The 19,268-nt window shown below is 45.1% G+C and overlaps 1 protein-coding gene across 4 annotated transcripts in view; it reads left to right on the plus strand.

The window, feature by feature from the left end:
* The window catches only part of POLE (DNA polymerase epsilon, catalytic subunit), a 379,412-nt gene that overhangs the window by 302,386 nt on the left and 57,758 nt on the right, over positions 1-19,268 (plus strand). For 3 of the 4 annotated variants that reach the window (XM_029570995.1, XM_029570993.1, XM_029570994.1), the window contains exons 38-40: positions 78-298; positions 461-665; positions 17,033-17,206. In XM_029570995.1, the coding sequence (XP_029426855.1) occupies positions 78-298; positions 461-665; positions 17,033-17,206 (600 nt within the window). The remainder of the gene's footprint in view (positions 1-77; positions 299-460; positions 666-17,032; positions 17,207-19,268) is intronic. The other variant, XM_029570997.1, reaches the window with a different exon arrangement.

A 19,268-nucleotide genomic window follows, 5' to 3' on the forward strand; every position in this document is an offset into this window, starting at 1 on the left:
GCACTGGTAGTTGATAAGAACATTGTATTCATGGTGATAACATTCCACATTTTGATGGGAATTTCCGTTGTTACAAGGTATTATCACATCCCTGTCGGGAATCTTCCAGATGATATCTCCACTTTTGGCTCCGACCTTTTTTTTTCACGTCACCTCCGTCGACATAACCACTTGCTCTGGCAATCGCCAACCTCCCGACCGGATCTTGGTGGCAAAGAGGCAGACGATAACCGCCTAGTGATGGAGTTTGCTGACAAAGCTTCAGTCGAAATCAACAACTCTGGCTGCTATTCCACAGGTAAAGGGAGGGGGCATACTCCCAAGATAATAGGGGAAGATGGCAGAACTTGGGGAATGAGAGGGCCAGGTTCTCTGTACATAGTAGAGTCAAGGTTAGGGTTAAATTCTTGGTGAGGGGTTTTTCTGGGTAATGAGCAGATGGATTTTTTTCTGTTATCAGTGTGTGTGGAGTTGGATATTCAGAGCCTGGCAGTGAACACCATCCTGCAGTCCCATCACATCAATGACATGGAGGGTGCATCCAGCATGGGAATCAGCTTTGATGTGATCCAGCAGGCATCTCTTGAGGATATGATGAGTGGAAACCAGGCTGCTAGTGCATTGGCCAGTTACGATGAGACTGCACTTTGTTCTAATACTTTCAGGTATGTTTGGTGACTTTTAGCACAGCTTGGAAAGGATGAACAGGCCATGATGGATTCCACTTATGTTCTATCTAGAAAGGATCTAAATCTTGTCCCATAGGGTCTGGTCTGAATACAATCACATCTCACCTGGATAAGTAGGTTGATGTGCATTTAAGAAAAGTGTTTTTTATAAAGTTTTTAATAAAGCATTTATATTCTGCTTTTCTTCAACTATAGTCCATGTAAGGTGGTTCACAACATGTATTATGAAATAATTATAAAAATACCCAGCCTTCCAGCACTCCATTTCTTCCTCTCAATAAAACTAAAGCATTGACGCATATCAATATACTTCATGAAACCAATAATCCTGGTTCCTCTTCATCCAGTCAGACCACCTCAGTCATCCAGTCACACAACCAGCAGATGCAGACAGATCAACAGGTGCTCATATGTCACTCCTTATATGCATCCGTGCTGACATCAGCCTGCCAGTATTCTGTTTCCAGCATAGGCGAACATCCCATGCTGTGGACTGATGCTGGTCTCTGGCAGGGGACTGCTTCTGAGGTGAAAGTCAAGCTCATACTCCCTTGGTCAAGCATGATCCAATGTCCAATTATCCCAAATTGCAACGGCTCCTGCAGTGAAAGAGATTCTTTTCTTCTTTGGTTGAGCAGTTAAAGGACCATGGGGGATTCCAGCGTGGATGGTAGGACTTTGAGAATATTTTTTAATTTCCTTATTGCCCCCTCTTTTTCCCTCCTCCCTTCCCCCACCCCCTTAGCTGTCATCTTTAAAAAAGAAAAAGAGAATAAAGTGTTTGGTCACTGGAAAATGAATAAAGTACAAATAAAAAGAATGCACAATTCAACAGGCAGAAATTTGAAAAACTATGCTCACAGCCTGAAGGCCTATTTAAACATGAACTCTATTTTCCTAGGACAAGCAAGATGGTAGTCCTCACACATGAGTCACTACATCGGATGGAGCGTGGCACGGGAAAACCTTGACTGGCACACTGAGCATGTCCAGCATGCTACTGTTCACGTGTCCACGTGGGGTCCCTCTTCACTGGTTTTTTCCGTGGAGCTTTTGCCTCTCGGTTACTGAACTCATGTTATTTGCTTTTAAAAAAAAAAAAAAAATTTTGGAAAACTTTCCACCAATCATTTTCAGATTTTTCTCACAAGCGGGTCTCTCTCGGTTCCCCTATATTCTAGTCAGGTTTTTCGCTTTCTTCTGTCCTGAGCATCCTTAACACCTGTCCCATCTTCTACCAAGATGGTGGTGCATTTAGACATAAAACCTACCAAGGTATCCACTGTTAGAAAACAATTTTTTTTCACCTATGGATCCAGTAGGTACAGCTTGATGAGGGACACCCCCTCCCCATAAAACTAGCCTTTGGAGCCACTTTCCTGACTTATTTTAATCCCCTACCACAAGATCAAAAAGAACGATTTGCTGGAGTTTGAACTAGTCAGCCCGCCAGCCCAGGACTTGTGCCCTATTAGCCAGGCTATAGGATGACTACCTGGAACTGGAAGCACTGGAGAAGCCAGCCCATAAACCTGTGGCTTGCCCTTTGGAAGATGACATGGGATGGCTTTGCTAGAGTAATCCCTAGGAGTGAATTCTGTCCCATTACCTGCGAATAAAACATAGACGCAGGACAAAGATATCACTTGAGGACATAAGAGCGAGGGAGCAACCGAAGAAAAACACATCCCTGTGCTCTCCTGATTTAGATCTACTTCCAGAAGTACAGAAGAAATTCTGGAACAGACTTAGGGATTGAACTCAGAACCTTCAAGACAGCCTGCTAAAGGCATTTAACAATATCTCTGAAAACTGAGCACAGATTATGGAAGTGGAATCCACAGGATAGGAATTAGATCAGACCCTGGACCATCCCATAGCAAAAACATCAGCCCTGCAGTTTCAAGATGGCTGCTGCAGCATTGGCAGGAGAATTTCAACAGCCAGACCCAGGGCCCTCCTCCCCAAAAAAGGCCTGAACTGCCAGGAATCAACCCCCCCCCCCCTCCCCCCCCATAGCTTAAAAACAAATGTGGTATGTTTCTGTGCAGTAGTTCCCTGTAGCACTGTTCTGCATTTGCTGCTGAGTGTGGACTTAATTTGCACCCTGTGGAAACAGCCATCCTCCTGTGTAACTGCTCTATGTGAAACTGTATTTTATCACATCCTCATGCACCTTCCCTGCAGCACATGTCGTCAGCTCACAAAAGCACGCCAAATTGACCCAAGAATCTGGCAGAATTGAGCCAAAATATCTCTAAATTAAACTTCACCTTTCCTAAATAACTAAGAAGTTGAGCACATTCTACACCAAGGATCAGCACAGCTGCAGCCCCCATTCCATCCATGTAAATTGGTTGGGCCCCCTACATATCTGCTTATATCTCTTATAGAGATATGTCCTGGATTCCTGATCTGGCTCTTGAACCAGTTGTAAGAAAGATACTGCCAGCCAGTGTCAGACATGCATGCTCAGTCACAAACAGATTTTTAGATTGCAGAAACTTTATTGGCGCATACACACTGACACCCACAAAGACACATACTGTCTCTCAGACACAACACCCACACAGTGTGGCGGTGTGTCTGAGAGATGGACACACACACTCTCAAGACAAAGTGTGTATGGGGTTTCTTTCATTCTCTCTGACACACACACACAGACATGTAACTGTTGTGTTGCTGCTTGGGTGTTCATACAGTGAGGGCCCCCAGTCCAGCAATGCTGCATCATGGTGTAAAGTTCTTGCTTGCTGCCAGCTCTTCCCCATTCTGCAGCACAACCCTCCCTTACTCAATCTCTTTCTTTAGGATACTCTCTGGTTCCACAGCCAACTGCTTCTCTCAGAGCTCAGTGCAACCACTTCAAACAGAAGCCTTCCCAGCACTGCATAGACGGTTCTTCCTGGCTTGCCCCCTTCCTTCCTGTGTCTATAGCTTGCCTCCAATTCTCCGCAATCCTCCCACCACTCTAATGGATTCCCATTGATGGCAGGCTACACAGTCTGCTGATTTTATGGTTCCTTTGCCTACCGATTCAAAGAGAGGAGGTGGGACCAAAAGTGACCCATACTGTTCCTGGGCTTATAAAAAGAGAAAATTAAGCTCTAGCCGAGACTGGGGAGAGCCACTAACCCAAAGTAGCACAGCTCCTGATGGAATCCTGTTTTTTCTTATGGACCCAGTGCAGGCAGGGCTGGTGCAAGGGTATTAAGAACATGCCATACTGGGTCAGACCAAGGGTCCATCAAGCCCAGCATCCTGTTTCCAACACTGGCCAATCCAGGCCATAAGAACCTGGCAGGTACCCAAAAGCTAAGTCTATTCCATGCTACTGTTGTGTTGAATCTGTGGACCCTTGAGCCGGCTAGAGGATGAAGTAGACTCGCTGAGGGAAGGCCCATAGCAATTCGTAGCGGGGAGGCGGATCAAGGCAGGAGACCATACAGGACTTAGGCGGGGTCTCCTGGTGAAGAGGAGTCTGAAGAACTGTCCGAGTCGAGGCAGTCGGCAGTGAAGAGGATCCAGCAGAAGTCGTGGCTGGCAGCAGCAATGCAAAACGAGGAGACGGACCAGCGGTCAGGGCAGGCGGCAGACAGCAGAAACCGGAGACGGACCAGGAGTCGAGACGGGCAGCGAAGCAGGAATACCAGAGGACGTACCGAAGACAGGAGCCAGAAAGACGAGCCAAGGACGGAACTGGAATTAGGAACAAGCTGGAACAGAGCAGGAATCAGGAACAAGCAACTCACTTCTCAGCAGAGATGACCAGTTACAAGGCAAAGAATGGAACTCACAGCTGGCTTTAAATAACTGAAGGTGTCTGATGTCATTCCCTGGGGCGGAGCTAAGTTTCCCGTGCTTTTCCCTTTAAATTCCAGGCCCCTGTGCGTGTGCATGCCTAAGGGACGGGGCCAGCAGCAGAGAGAGTCTGTGTCTCCCACGTGGAGGGAGTGCCGTGGGAAGGCCCCGAGAAGGCCCAAAAGGGCACTGAGGGCGCCGCGGTCAGTTGGAGCATCCCAAAGGTAGGGAGAGGGACAGGCTGCAGACCTCCGCAGACCGGAACTGCAACAGTAACCCCCCTCTTACGCCCCCTCCTCGGGGGTCTGGGCTTAGCAGGATGATCCAGATGGAACCTGTGGAGAAGAGTCTTGTCCAGACTGTTGGAGGCGGGTTCCCAAGTGTTCTCCTCAGGACCACAACCCTCCCAGGAGAGAAGATACTCCCATCTCCTATGATGAAAGTGTACGTCAAGGACATCTCGCACTTGATAAATGGTCTCTTCTTCTGCCACAGGCTTGGCGGGTTCAGGAGGTTTGTTATGGAAGACTGACAAGACCACCAGAGGTTTAAGTAAGGACACATGGAACACGTGAATCCTTACGGTGGACGGAAGGCGTAAGTGATAAGAAACTGTGCCCACTCGCTCTGTAACAACAAACGGACCAATGTACTTAGGCGCTAGGCGTATGGAGGGAATTCGCAGCCGGATGTTCTTGGTTCTTAACCAGACTTTGCTTCCAGGGAAAATACATGAGCAGGACGGCAATGTTTGTCTGTGTGTCTCTTTGCAGAAGCGGCTGTCTGTTGCAATTTAGACTGAGTGAATCCCCAAAGATCTCGTAGCTGTTGATCCATAAATTGCGCTGCTGGAGACTGTACAGTTAGAGGCAGGGGTAAGGAAGGCTTGAGTTGTTGCCCGTAAACCAACTGGAAAGGAGATAGGCCGGTAGCTGAATGACAGTGGCGATTATACGAGAATTCTGCCCAGGGTAACAAGGCCACCTAGTCATTCTTTTGTCTCCTACAAAGGCTCGGAGGAAGGCTTTCAAAGTCCAATTAGTACGTTCTGCTTGACCATTGCCCTGCGGATGGAAGGCAGATGTAAAGTCCAACTGGACCTTGAACTTCTTGCGGAGTGCTTTCCAATACTTGGCAGTAAACTGTGAGCCTCGGTTGGAGGCGATATGAAGCGGAAGACCATGTATACGGAATATATGTTGGGTGAAAAGTTGTGCTAGTTCAGGTGCAGTTGGCAACTTGGGTTGAGGCACAAAGTGAGCCATCTTGGAGAATCTGTCAACTGAAACCCATATCATGGTAGGTCTACTATAAAGTCAGTAGAAAGATGAGTCCATGGCTCTGTTGGAATGGGTAGTGGTTGTAGAAGACCCCATGGGCGACCAGGCAAGGGTTTCTGCCTAGCACAGGTAGGGCAGGAACTGACATACAGCTTGAACGTCCTTCTTGACATGAGGCCACCAGTAGTATCTGGTTAATAGTTCCAAGGTCTGAGCCTTCCCAGGGTGTCCAGCAGTCAGCAAATCATGAGCCCATTATAGAACCTATTTTCATAGACTGATAGGAACCACGGTTTTACCTATGGGAACCACATCCGTAGCGGCAATGAGAACTTTGGCTGAGTCTAAGATGTATTGAGGAGGATGAGGCGCGTCATCTGTCTCTGGGGTACGGGACAGGGCATCTGCCCGGACGTTCTTAGAAGCTGGTCGGTAGCAAAGAGAAAAGTTGAACCGGCTGAAGAATAAGGACCATCGGGCTTGTCTTGGGTTGAGGCGTTGAGCCCGACACAAGAATTCCAGATTCTTGTGATCCGTGTAGATGACGATGGTATGTTGAGCCCCCTCCAGCCACTGGCACCATTCTTCAAATGCCAGTTTAATGGCCAGTAGTTCTTTGTCCCCTTTACCATAATTCTTCTCAGCCGGTGAGAACGTTTGAGAAAAATAGGAGCACGGTAGTAATCTGCCTTTATTGGATATTTGACTTAGAACAGCCCCTACGGCTAGATCGGATGTGTCAACCTCTACAATGAACTGGGGCTGTGGATCTGGGTAGAATAGACAAGTGTCTAAAAGAAAGGCTTCTTTAAGATCCTGAAAGGCATGTTGTGCTGCCAGAGGCCAAGTCTTGGCATTCGCACCCTTCTTGGTGAGGGCTGTGAGTGGAGCCACCTTCAGAGGAGAGAGTAGTGCGGTATTTACTGTCTGTAAAAGTTGGCAAACCCAATGAAACGTTGGAGAGCCTTAACGCCAACAGGTTGAGACCAATCCTTAATTCCTGCCACTTTCAGGGTCCATGTGGAAGCCACAATGTACCCAAGAAATGGCAGAGATTCCTGCTCAAACTGGCATTTCTCTAATTTTGGCAAAGAGATGATTGTCTCGAAGTTTTTGTAAGACTCTCCGGACGTGTAGGCGATGTGTGGCTAGGTCCTTAGAAAATATCAATATGGCATCCAGGTATACTATGATGGAGGTGTGCAGCATATCTTGTAATACTTCGTTCATTAGGTTTTGAAAAACCGCAGGAGCATTACATAAGCCAAATGGCATAACCAGGTACTTGTAGTGCCTGTCTTGAGTATTGAATGCGGTTTCCCATTCATCTCCTGGTCGTATTCTCACTAGGTTGTACACTCCCTGGAGATCAAGCTTGGTGAAGAGTTCGGCTCATTGTAGCTGGTCTAAGAGTTCCGGGATAAGTGGCAATGGGTATCTGTCACGTAGAGTGATGGCGTTGAGACCCCAGTAATCAATACACGGTCTGAGTGAACCTTCTTGCATTGCCTCAAAAAAGAAACCGGCTCCTGCTGGTGAAGTGGAAGGTTGGATAAAGCCACAGTCCAAATTCTCTTGAATGTAGCTAGACATGACTCGGATTTCCGGAAGAGATAAGGGATAATAATGCCCCTTGGGAGGCGTGGTGCCTGGCAGCAAATTTATGGCACAATCAAAAGGCCGATGTTCTGGAAGAAGTTCGGCCTTTTCCTTAGAGAAGACATCCATGTATTCCATATATTGGTCAGATATGGTTAGAGGTGTAGTGATAAGCGGAACACAGGGTCACAGAATTGTAGCCAGACATGAAGAAAAACAGTATGGGCTCCAGGGCGCTATTTGGAGGGTATCCCACTGGATGACCGGTGAGTGCTTCTGAAACCAGGGCAGACCCAAGATGAGTGGCTCTTTCTAGCACTAGGAATGAAATCTCTTCAGCAGGTAAATTTCCAGTACGGAGAGTCAAGGGAATCGTGCTGGTAGAAATACTTTCCGGAATTCCATGAATAGAAGAAATCCGAAGCAGAGGGCAGCAAGCTGTAGTTGTCGAACAAGGTCAGCGAGAATGAAATTTCCTCCTGCTCCAGAGTCGACAAAAGCCAAAGTGGAGGAAGAACCCCCAGGGTATTTGATAGTAACTGGTACAGTACATTGAGGAGCGGGATTGATGCAGCCTAGGGTTAGCTCCCCGATGACTCCTAGGCCCTGGCGTTTTCCAGCTCTTCACCGCATTGGGCCAACAGGAGACCCTTTCCTCCACAGTATAAGCAGAGGCCTAGGGAACGGCGGCGCCTCCTCTCCTCAGGTGTTAAGGGACTTCGGCCCAGCTGCATGGGTTCTTCACCATGAGTAGTTGCTGTCTCAGTGGAAGGAAGCCGTGGACACGAGAAGGATGGAGCTAAGGCAACTGGTCTTCTAGTCTGCTTGACCTCTCGAGCTCGTTGTATCCGATGGTCAATCCATCCAGCGAGATCTATCAAGATATCAAGTCTTCAGGGAGATCCCTAACGGCAAGCTCGTCCTTGATTTGAGGAGACAAACCCTCTAAAAAGATGCTCTGCAAGCTGTCCTCGCGCCAGCCTAGTTCCGTGGCAAGCGTGCGGAATTCGACAGCGTAATCCACAAGAGGATGGCTCCCTTGGTGAAGATGCAAAAGTTCGGTAGCTGCAGTGGACTGCCGGCCTGATTTGTCAAATACTGTCTTGAAGGTTTGAACGAAAAACTGCAAGTTAGATAGTAGGGAGGCCCAAGCTAGTGCTCGTCCATCCAAGAGGGATAATATATAAGTTGTCTTGACTTGGTAAGAAGGGAACTGTGTAGGTTGCAAAGCGAATCTCATGAAACAGTGGTTTAAAAAACCTCGACACTACTTCAGGTCTCCCGCATTTCGTGGTGGTGCCGGGAGATGAAGCGAGGCGGATGGTCCAAGAGCTATTGCTGGTGCGGGAGGAATCGGTACTGGCGGTGGAGTGGCATCCAGACGATTAGCCAGTCTCTCCACGGTGGCCACCAGGATGTCCAGGCAATGTTGCTGCTGCTGTATTCGCTGGGCCAGGCCAGGTATGGCCTGCAGATTGAAATTGTCCACCGGGTCCATGGCCTTGCAAACTTTGAATCTGTGAAGCCTTGGGCCAGCTACAGGATGAAGTAGACTCGCTGAGGGAAGGCCTGCAGCGACTCGTAGCCGGGAGGCTGATCAGGGCCAGGAGACCACACAGGACTTAGGCGGGGTCTCCTGGTGAAAAGGAGTCTGAAAAACTGTCCAAGTCGAGGTAGGCGGCGGTGAAGAGGATCCATCAGAAGTCCAGAAGTCGTGGCTGAAAGCAGCGATACAAAACGAGGAGACGGACCAGCAGTCAGAGCAGACAGCAGAAACCGGCAACGGACCAGGAGTTGAGATGGGCAGCAAAGCAGGAATACCAGAGGACGTACCGAAGTCAGGAACCAGGAAGACGAGCCAAGGGGAGAGCAGGAGCAGGCGAGGACGTTGCTGGAATCAGGAACAAGCAACTCACTTCTCAGCAGAGAAGACCCGTTGCAAGGCAAAGAATGGAACTCACAGCTGGCTTTAATTAGCTGAAGGCGCCTGAATTCATTCCCAGGGGCGGAGCTAAGTTTCCTGCGCTGGTCCCTTTAAATTCCAGGCCCCTGTGCATGTGTGCGCATAAGGGGCGGGGCCAGCAGCAGAGAGTCGGCGATGTCTTCCGCGTGGAGGGAGCGCCACGGGAAGACCCCAAGAAGGCCCGAACGGGCACTGAGGACGCCGCGGTCAGTCAGAGCAGCCCCGAGGTAGGGAGAGGGACCGGCCGTGGACCAGAACCGCAACATGTTGCTAGTAATAGCAGTGGCTATTTTCTAAGTCAACTTAATTAATAGCAGGTAATGGACTTCTCCTCCAAGAACTTATCCAATCCTTTTTTAAACACAGCTACACTAACTACACTAACCACATCCTCTGGCAAGAAATTCCAGAGTCTAATTGTGCGTTGAGTGAAAAAGAACTTTCTCTGATTGGTTTTAAATGTGTCACATGCTAACTTCGTGGAGTGCCCCCTAGTCTTTCTATTATCCAAAAGAGTAAATAACATATTCACATTTACCCGTTCTAGACCTCTCATGATTTTAAACACCTCTATCATATCCCCCCTAGCTGAAAAGCTGAAAGGTCCTAACCTCTTTAGTCTTTCCTCATAGGGGAGCTGTTCCATTCCCCTTATCATTTTGGTTGCCGTTCTCTGTACCTTCTCCATAGCAACTATATCTTTTTTTAAGATGCGGCAACCAGAATTGTATACAGTATTCAAGGTGCGGTCTCACCATGGAGCGATACAGAGGCATTATGACATTTTCTGTTTTATTCACCATTCCCTTTCTAATAATTCCCAATATTCTGTTTGCTTTTTTGACTGTCGCAGCACACTGAACCGATGATTTCAATGTATTATCTACTATGACGCCTAGATATTTCTTGGGTGGTAGCTCCTAATATGGAACCTAACATTGTGTAACTATAGCATGGGTTATTTTTTCCTATATGCATCACCTTGCACTTATCCACATTAAATTTCATCTGCCATTTGGATGCCCAATTTTCCAGTCTCAGAAGGTCTTCCTGCAATTTATCACAATTTGCTTGTGATTTAACTACTCTGAACAATTTTGTATCATCTGCAAATTTGATTACCTCAGTTGTCTTATTTCTTTCCAGATCATTTATAAATATATTGAAAAGTAAGGGTCCCAATACAGATCCCTGAGGCACTCCACTGCCCAATCCCTTCCACTGAGAAATTGTCCATTTAATCCTACTTTCTGTTTCCTGTCTTTTAGCCAGTTTGTAATCCACGAAAGGACATCGCCACCTATCCCATGGCTTTTTATTTAATTAATTAATTTATTTATTTAAAATCTTTTCTATACCGTCGTTTAGTAAAGCACCATCACAACGGTTTACAATGAGGCACGTAAATATATATTTGGTTGAACTCTTACTAACAATGTGCCAGAACATTTATCGGTAACATGTATTCATAATATAAGGTATATGTTGTGTGATCTGGATCTTGTCCTTTTCAATGATTAATAGGAAAAAAACCATACAATCATTGCACTTTGTACTACAGTTCTCTTAAATTATTTTATTATAATGTTGAGTAAAATGATAATGTATAGGTATGGTGTGGTATTTGGTGACTTTAGCTTGTTCATTTAAACTTCTGAATCTCCATTCTCATTATAAAATGTTTTCAAACTTTTTTTTAAAGAGTTTTAAGTCTCTCTATAATCTTGTTTCCAGTGGCAATGAATTCCATAGTGCTGGTCCGGCTAATGATAGGGCTTGTTCTCTGACTTTGGTCAGTTTTGCTGTCTTGATTGATGGGATGGTTAGTAGAGCTTTATTAGCTGATCTAAGATTTTTCTGTGGGATGTGTAAGCGTAGTGCTGTGTTTAACCAGTCTGCTTTTTCTTCGTTTATCAGTTTGTAAATTGTGCAAAGTGTTTTATAGTGCACTCTTTGTTCTATTGGCAACCAGTGCAATTCGGCAAGTGTTTGGGTGATGTGGTCTCTTTTGCTTTTTCCAGTAAGTATTCTGGCAGCAGAGTTTTGTAAGATTTGTAGAGGTCTTATTGTTACATACGGTAGTCCCAAAAATAGTGTGTTACAGTAGTCTGTGCTAGAGAATATAAGTGCTTGTAGAACTGTTCGGAAGTGTGCTTGGGTTAGTAGGGGTTTAAGCCTCCTAAGGATCATAAGTTTGGCGTAGCCTTCCCTAACTTTTTGTGATATGTGTTGCTTAAGGCTGAGTTCAGTGTCTATTATTACTCCTAGGGTGCAAGCTTTCTCGGTTAGTTCCACTTCCTGATTGTTTTTAAGTTTGATGGGGTTTTGAATTGTCTCAGAGTTTTTACGTTCTAGGTGAATACATTTTACTTTTCCTAGAAGCCTCTCATGAGGAACTTTGTCAAACGCCTTCTGAAAATCCAAGTATACTACATCTACCGGTTCACCTTTATCCACATGTTTATTAACTCCTTCAAAAAAATGAAGCAGATTTGTGAGGCAAGACTTGCCCTGGGTAAAGCCATGCTGACTTTGTTCCATTAAACCATGTCTTTCTATATGTTCTGTGATTTTGATGTTTAGAACACTTTCCACTATTTTTCCTGGCGCTGAAGTCAGGCTAACCGGTCTGTAGTTTCCCGGATCGCCCCTGGAGCCCTTTTTAAATAATGGGGTTACATTAACCACCTTCCAGTCTTCAGGTACAATGGATGATTTTAATGATAGGTTACAAATGTTTACTAATAGGTTTGAAATTTCATTTTTTAGTTCCTTCAGAACCCTATGGTGTATACCATCCGGTCCAAGTGATTTACTACTCTTCAGTGTCAATCAGGCCTACCACATCTTCTAGGTTCACCGTGATTTGGTTCAGTCCATCTGAATCATCACCCATGAAAACCGTCTCCAGTACAGGTATCTCCCCAACATCCTCTTCAGTAAACACTGAAGCAAAAAAAGCATTTAATCTTTCCGCGATGGCCTTATCTTCTCTAATTGCCCCTTTCACCCCTCGATCATCTAACAGTCCAACTGACTCCCTCACAGGCTTTCTGCTTTGGATATATTTTTCTACCTATTTTTGGATATACTTTTTGGATATATTTTTGGATATACTTTTCTACCTAACAGTTACAATGTAAACCGGTATGATGTTTCACATGAATGTCGGTATATAAAAGCTATAAAATAAGTAATAAATAAAATAAATAAAAGGTTTTTACTGTGAGTTTTTGCCTCTATGGCCAACTTCTTTTCAAATTCTCTCTTAGCCTTTCTTATCAATGTCTTACATTTAACTTGCCAATGCTTTAGCATTATCCTATTTTCTTCTGTTGGATCCTTCTTCCAATTTTTGAATGAAGATCTTTTGGCTAAAATAGCTTCTTTCACCTCCGCTTTTAACCATGCCGTGATCGTTTTGCCTTCTTTCTACCTTTCTTAATCTGTGGAATACATCTGGACTGTGCTTCTAGGATGGTATTTTTTAACAATGACCACACCTCTTGCACACTTTTTACCTTGGTATCTGCTCCTATAAGTTTTTTCAAACTATTTTTCTCATTTTATCAAAGTTTCCCTTTTGAAGTTTAGCACGAGAGCCATGGATTTATTTACTGTCCCCCTTCCAGTCGTTAATTCAAATTTGATCATATTATGATCACTATTGCCAAGAGGCCCCACCACCATTACCTCTCTCACCAAATCCTGTGCTCCACTGAGAATTAGATCTAAAATTGCTCCCTCTCTTGTCGGTTCCTGAACCAATTGCTCCATAAAGCTGTCATTTATTCCATCCAGGAACTTTCTCTCTAGCATATCCCGATGATACATTTACCCAGTCAATATTGGGGTAATTGAAGTCTCTCATTATTACTGCACTACCAATTTGGTTAGCTTCCCTAATTTCTCTTAGCATTTCACTGTCCGTCTCACCATTTTGACCAGGTGGATGGTAGTATACCCCTATCACTATAGTCTTCCCCGACACACAAGGGATTTCTACCCATAAAGATTCAATTTTGTATTTAGTCTCATGCAGGATGTTTAATCCTGTTGGACTCTCTGCCATCCCGGACATAAAATGCCACACCGCCTCCCGGGTGCTCCTTTCTGTCATTGCGATATAATTTGTACCCATGTATAGCACTGTCCCATTGGTTGTCCTCCTTCCACCATGTCTCTGAGATGCCAATTAAGTCTGTCGTCATTCACTGCTATACATTCTAATTCTCCCATCTTACTTCTTAGACTTCTGGCATTAGCATACAAACATTTCAAAGTTTGGTTTTTGTTTGTATTTTCATTCTCCTTTTTAATTGATAGGGATAAGTTAGAATTTTTTAGCTCAGGTGAGTTTTTAGTTACAAGCACTTGAACTGCTTTTCTTATTATTGGATGCCTTAATTCTAATGCATCATTAGTATCGTTTGAAGATACCTCTTTCCGAACCATGCGCTGCTGAGCGACTGTGGGCTTTCCCCTTTGTTCTAGTTTAAAAGCTGCTCTGTCTCCTTTTGAAAGGTTAGCGCCAGCAGTCTGGTTCCATCCTGGTTAAGGTGGAGCCCATCCCTTCGGTAGAGACTTCCCCTTCCCCAAAAGGTTCCCCAGTTCCTTACAAAACTGAATCCCTCTTCCTTGCACCATCGTCTCATCCACGCATTGAGACTCCGGAGCTCTGCCTGCCTCTGGGGACCTGCGCGTGGAACAGGGAGCATTTCAGAGAATGCTACCCTGGAGGTTCTGGATTTAAGTTTTCTACCTAAGAGCCTAAATTTGGCTTCCAAAACCTCCTGCCCACATTTTCCTTTGTCGTTGGTGTCCACATGTACCACGACAGCCGGCTCCTCCCCAGCACTGTCTAAAATCCTATCTAGGTGACGCGTGAGGTCTGCCACCTTCGCACCAGGTAGGCATGTTACCAGGCGATCCTCACGCCCACCCGCCACCCAGCTATCTACATTCCTAATAATCGAATCACCAACTATGACAGCTGACCTAACCCTTCCCTCCTGGGCAGTAGGCCTTGGGGAGATATCCTTGGTGTGAAAGGACAATGCATCACCGGGAGAGCAGGTCCTTGCTACAGGATCCTTTCCTGCTACACCTGGTTGGTGCTCTCCCATTATGAGACCTTCTTCCTCCAAGGCAGCACCAGGGCTGCCAGTCTGAAGTTGGGACTTGACTACTATGTCCCTGAAGGTCTCATCTATATACCTCTCTGTCTGCCTCAGCTCCTCCAGGTCTGCCACTCTAGCCTCCAGAGATCGGACTCATTCTCTGAGAGCCAGGAGCTCTTTGCATCACATGCACATGTACAACTTCTCACCGGTGGTGTCATAGGTGAACCTTACATCCTTGCACATACTCCTGGCCCCACCCTTCCCACAAATTAAAAAAATATGCATTTATAGTAACAGATTATATATGAAAAAGAACATTCAGTGTTTTAAAGTAAAAATATCACTTACAATATGTATATTATTTACATGGACCCAACCAGAAAATTTTGCAGCAAAAGTCACCTCAGCCATATAGTATTAGAAGTATTGTAAAGCATGCTGGCTTTCAGAAAGCTTTACGTAATCTGAATAACAATATTGAAAATCTACCATATGAAAACAGCACTAACTGCCAGCACTCAGACAGTAATAGTCCTAGTTATGAAAAGGCAACACTGCAAATATTACAACCGGCCATAAAACACCAATACACCTGATATTAGGAAAACTGAACAAGCCAAGCTTGTTATAGATCCCTACACAGAAACTACATGCTAACAGAATACTTCACCTGAGTCACACACGCAAAACGCACAAACCTTCACCAAATACAATATAAAGAGACAATAAAGCATAACTAGAAACATGCAAACAAAAACTGAATTTGAAACCTAATAAGACAGGCTCCATATTCAGTGCAACAATAGGAAAACAAACATCACCATTCCTCAGTAAACATCAAACAATAAAATCAATATGTATAAACCGTTAATCATAATAGTAAAGCCATACTCATAAAAAGAATAAATATTCCAAAGCAGCTAATGAATAGAACATCTGATTAAAAACAACATATAACATATTTTGTAGTTTTTCCAAACATCAATAAAATATTTAAAAACATACCTGGGAACTTTAGACTCCAGCCAGCCTGAGATTATCATGGATTAATCAGGAATAGGAGTTATGCACAAACTTTCTCCTCTCTCTCATATGTTATACACACATTCTAACATAAAGGTTCATTCTTAGACAAACTCCCTTATATTCTGTCACATGCATGCTGACTGGCTCACACACATGTTCACTAACTCACTCTTGCTCATACACATGCTCACCGGTTTAAATAGTGCTCTTGCTCACACATGCTCATTGGCATGCTCGTTCTCTCACTAACATATTCTCACTGGCTCACTCACTCTTGCTCACACACATGCTCTGGAAAACACAAAAAATCTATTATGCAGGGAAACAATGGAAAAACAGAATCATCATTCCTCATAAAACATTAAGCAATAAAGCCAAGAGATACAAAACAGCATTCATAATATTAAAACCATATTAATAAAAAGAATAAATGTCAAGCAAAACCAATGAATATCCAATAATTAAAATGCTCAGATTTTTCTAATATTTCCCAAACACCAAATATTTCAAATAGCATCCAAAAATTTAAAATAGGATTAAAAATCTCCAGCTCTGCATACCTGGGATCTTTTGATTTCTAGTCACCCAAAGATTGTTGCAGGTGCGCACTCTCTCATATATATACACATGCAGATGCGCTCGCGCTCTCTCTCTCACACACACCCAAGCATATACACATACACCTTTGTAGGCCTCCCCCCTTTTACTGGCCCTTCTCTTTGCCGATTTTTGAATCACAGGATTTCTCCTTACTCCCTGAAGGGATGTAGAAGGAGGCCATTCTGCTTCTGCAGACCTAATATGACAGGGGAGATGATTGGCGGAATTACAATCAATTTGTTGCCCTTGGGAGAGTATGGTTTTTCACTTCTTGTCTTGTTCTTGCCTTTGTCTATCTTCACTCTGGTCCATTCAATTTCTTGGTCTTCTGAAAGTTTAAAAAAATGGAAAAGAGAGAATGCTGGAGTTTCCAGTTTTTAGTTTTAAAGTTGTCCACAGTTATTTTTTTGAAGATAATACTGGCAGGGTTGTTTCAGCACGGATGCATATAAGGAGTGACATTGGTGAGCTGCTTGTTCTCTGTCTCCATCTGCTGGTGTGCATAACCCAAATATAATGAACTGGCCTGACTACTCAAGAGGAAAGGAAATTATCAGGTAAATAGTAATTTTACCATGGTGGTTGAACTGCAAGCACTTAAAACGGAGAGTGAACTTGGTGATCCCGGTTTGTTTTCTTTCACTCCTCTCTCTCTCCTTTTTTTTTAATTTCAGTTGTATTTCAGTTTCAATGATTGTGTAGAACTGTGACTACAGTTTTCTCAGATTTCTCTGGCAGTATTCTGAAGTGTCTGATCAGAGGGATGATTAGAGTGAACTGCATTGCTTGTTTGTATTTGACATTTGTTTCCTTTTAGACTGTCTAGTGGGTGCTGAACGTGAACATCCTTTGTGCAATTGCCTCAAATTCCTTTAGCAGGATTCTGAAGAAGTTGATGGATGAAATGGGTGGTGGTTTTTTCTTGTGTGACTCTCCTGCTTCCTTTGGCAGGATTCTGAAGAGCATGGTGGTAGGATGGGTAAAAGAGATCACCCAGTATCATAATGTTTACGCTGATAACCAGGTGATGCATTTCTACCGCTGGCTAGGATCTCCATCCTCCCTGTTGTATGACCCAGCTCTGCATCGGACGCTGCACGCTATGATGAAAAAGCTGTTTCTACAGTGAGTAACACCATAAAATTGAATAGGCTGAGGTTGCTTTTAGAGCATTTACTAATTGTGAATAGAGAGAAACAGATACAGTACCTGGTTCCTAGGGAGATTCATAGTTATTTATAAAATGATCCTTCACTTGTGATTTCTTCTGAGCAGCCTGAACTTATATTTTGCAGTATTTGCAGTCCTGATGCTAGTTGCAGTGTGTATTCACTGGAGACAAATGTCCGCCATGAGCCTTCATTCACAATTACACTGGGACTTTCCCCCCTACATTTATATTCTTCCCTATATGCATCAACACACGCGCACAGACCCCCATAGTCTGCTCATTGCTGCAGTGGCCCTTGGCCAGGAGCCATGCACCTTCCAAAAAAACTCTGGATTCATGGACTCTGAATCTAGCCACCAGTGTCACATTTAAGCAATGACAATGAATCCCTCGCCCCATTCCTGGGAGCTCTGAAAGTGGAAGACCCAATTCAAGGATAGAACTGGAGATCTTTCACATATAAGTGCATAGCACTTGCTATTTGAGACATCAGGTTGGCCTGCACTTTGCTTTTATAAATCAGAAGAGATTTACTTATGATTAGAGAGCTAATGGCAGAGTCAGCTAGAAATCCTGAATGCCTTAGCTTGAGATCAGCTCTCCTCCTGTGGCTCAGGCAACATTCTTTCCTTACCATCTCATCAGTCAACTATGCATGGGTTTAGCCCCTCACCCCTGCCAGCAGATGGAAACAGAGAAAATTCTGATTCATTGACATCCCTCCTCATAGGGCTTAGTGAAGCATGCAGCACCTCTATCTTTTCTCTATCTCCAGCAGATGGTAGATGTATTGAATCCTTCAGCTTACTAGTCTGAGGAGACAAATTGCATCTTGGAGTTTTTCCTTAGGGCAAGCTGCTTGGGTGAGTAGGTACGAGTGGAGGGGTCGGAGACTTTCTAGCTTTGACCTGATTGTAGGAAGGGAATTGAAAGCCAATGGTGCTGGATCCCTCTTTCCCTCCTCTGTCAGCAAGAGCCTGGCTGCTTCTTTGAGACTTGTCCCTGTGGGGATGAAGAGTTTCTCCAAGGACAAGCAGGATGATAGTCCTCACACATGGGTGACATCATCGGATGGAGCCTGCATGGAAAACATTTGTCAAAGTTTCTAGAAACTTTGACAGGCACACTGAACATGCCCAGCATGCTGCTAACCACGCATCCACGCGGGGTCCCTCTTCAGTCTCTTCTTTTCCTTGGAGCTGTCGCCTCGCAGTTTCGGAGCTCTGGCTTCTTTCTAACAATTTTGGCTATTTTGAAGTGCTTTTTTTTCCTTCTACGTGTCGCATAGGATCCCTTGCCCTCCTCGGGCAGAAGTCGGTAAGTACTTCATGCCTTCACAGTCTATCGCAGATGGCTTCCCTTCCCAGTGCCTGCCGGCCATTGCCCGCATGCCATGCTCTTTTTATTTTTTTCCATGGCATCGACCGGCTTCCGCCAGTGCCCCCGGAATATGTCCATCACAGACCCCCACGAGGTCTGCGTTTTCTGCCTGGGGGCTTCCCACGATGTCCGTGCCTGAGGGTCATCTGGCCCATCTTGATGAAATGGAAAACTATTCGGGTCCAAACAGTCGGATCTGGCCTCAGCGTCTAGGACCTCCACCCCATTTGGAAAGGAGCCCCTGGCCTCAACCCCGTCAGGTTCGCCTCTTCTACTGGGGACCATCCGCTAACCCTGTCATCCCGTACTCGGTTGGGTTCCTCGATATCGCCATTGGTACCAGGCAAAGACCGCGATAATCATCAAGAAAGGTCGAAGAAACAGTCATCTATCATCCTCTTCATTGAAACTAGACCGTGAGAAGGCATCGACTTTTGTGCCTCCCACGAAGCGGTCGAGGGCGGAGGAGGTCCTTCCCTCTGACCCTACTGATGCCTCTAGGCAGCCTCCACTGACACCGGTGGAGGGCTCAGTTCCCCTCTATCCAGGGGACGTCTCTATTCCGCCGGCATCTCCTCAGACCGTTCTATCCTCTGTCTTTGAGAAGGAGCTAGGCACATGTGGTTGGCGGTCAGC

Source organism: Rhinatrema bivittatum, chromosome 11 (assembly GCF_901001135.1).
Source record: "Rhinatrema bivittatum chromosome 11, aRhiBiv1.1, whole genome shotgun sequence".
Classification (NCBI taxonomy): domain Eukaryota; kingdom Metazoa; phylum Chordata; class Amphibia; order Gymnophiona; family Rhinatrematidae; genus Rhinatrema; species Rhinatrema bivittatum.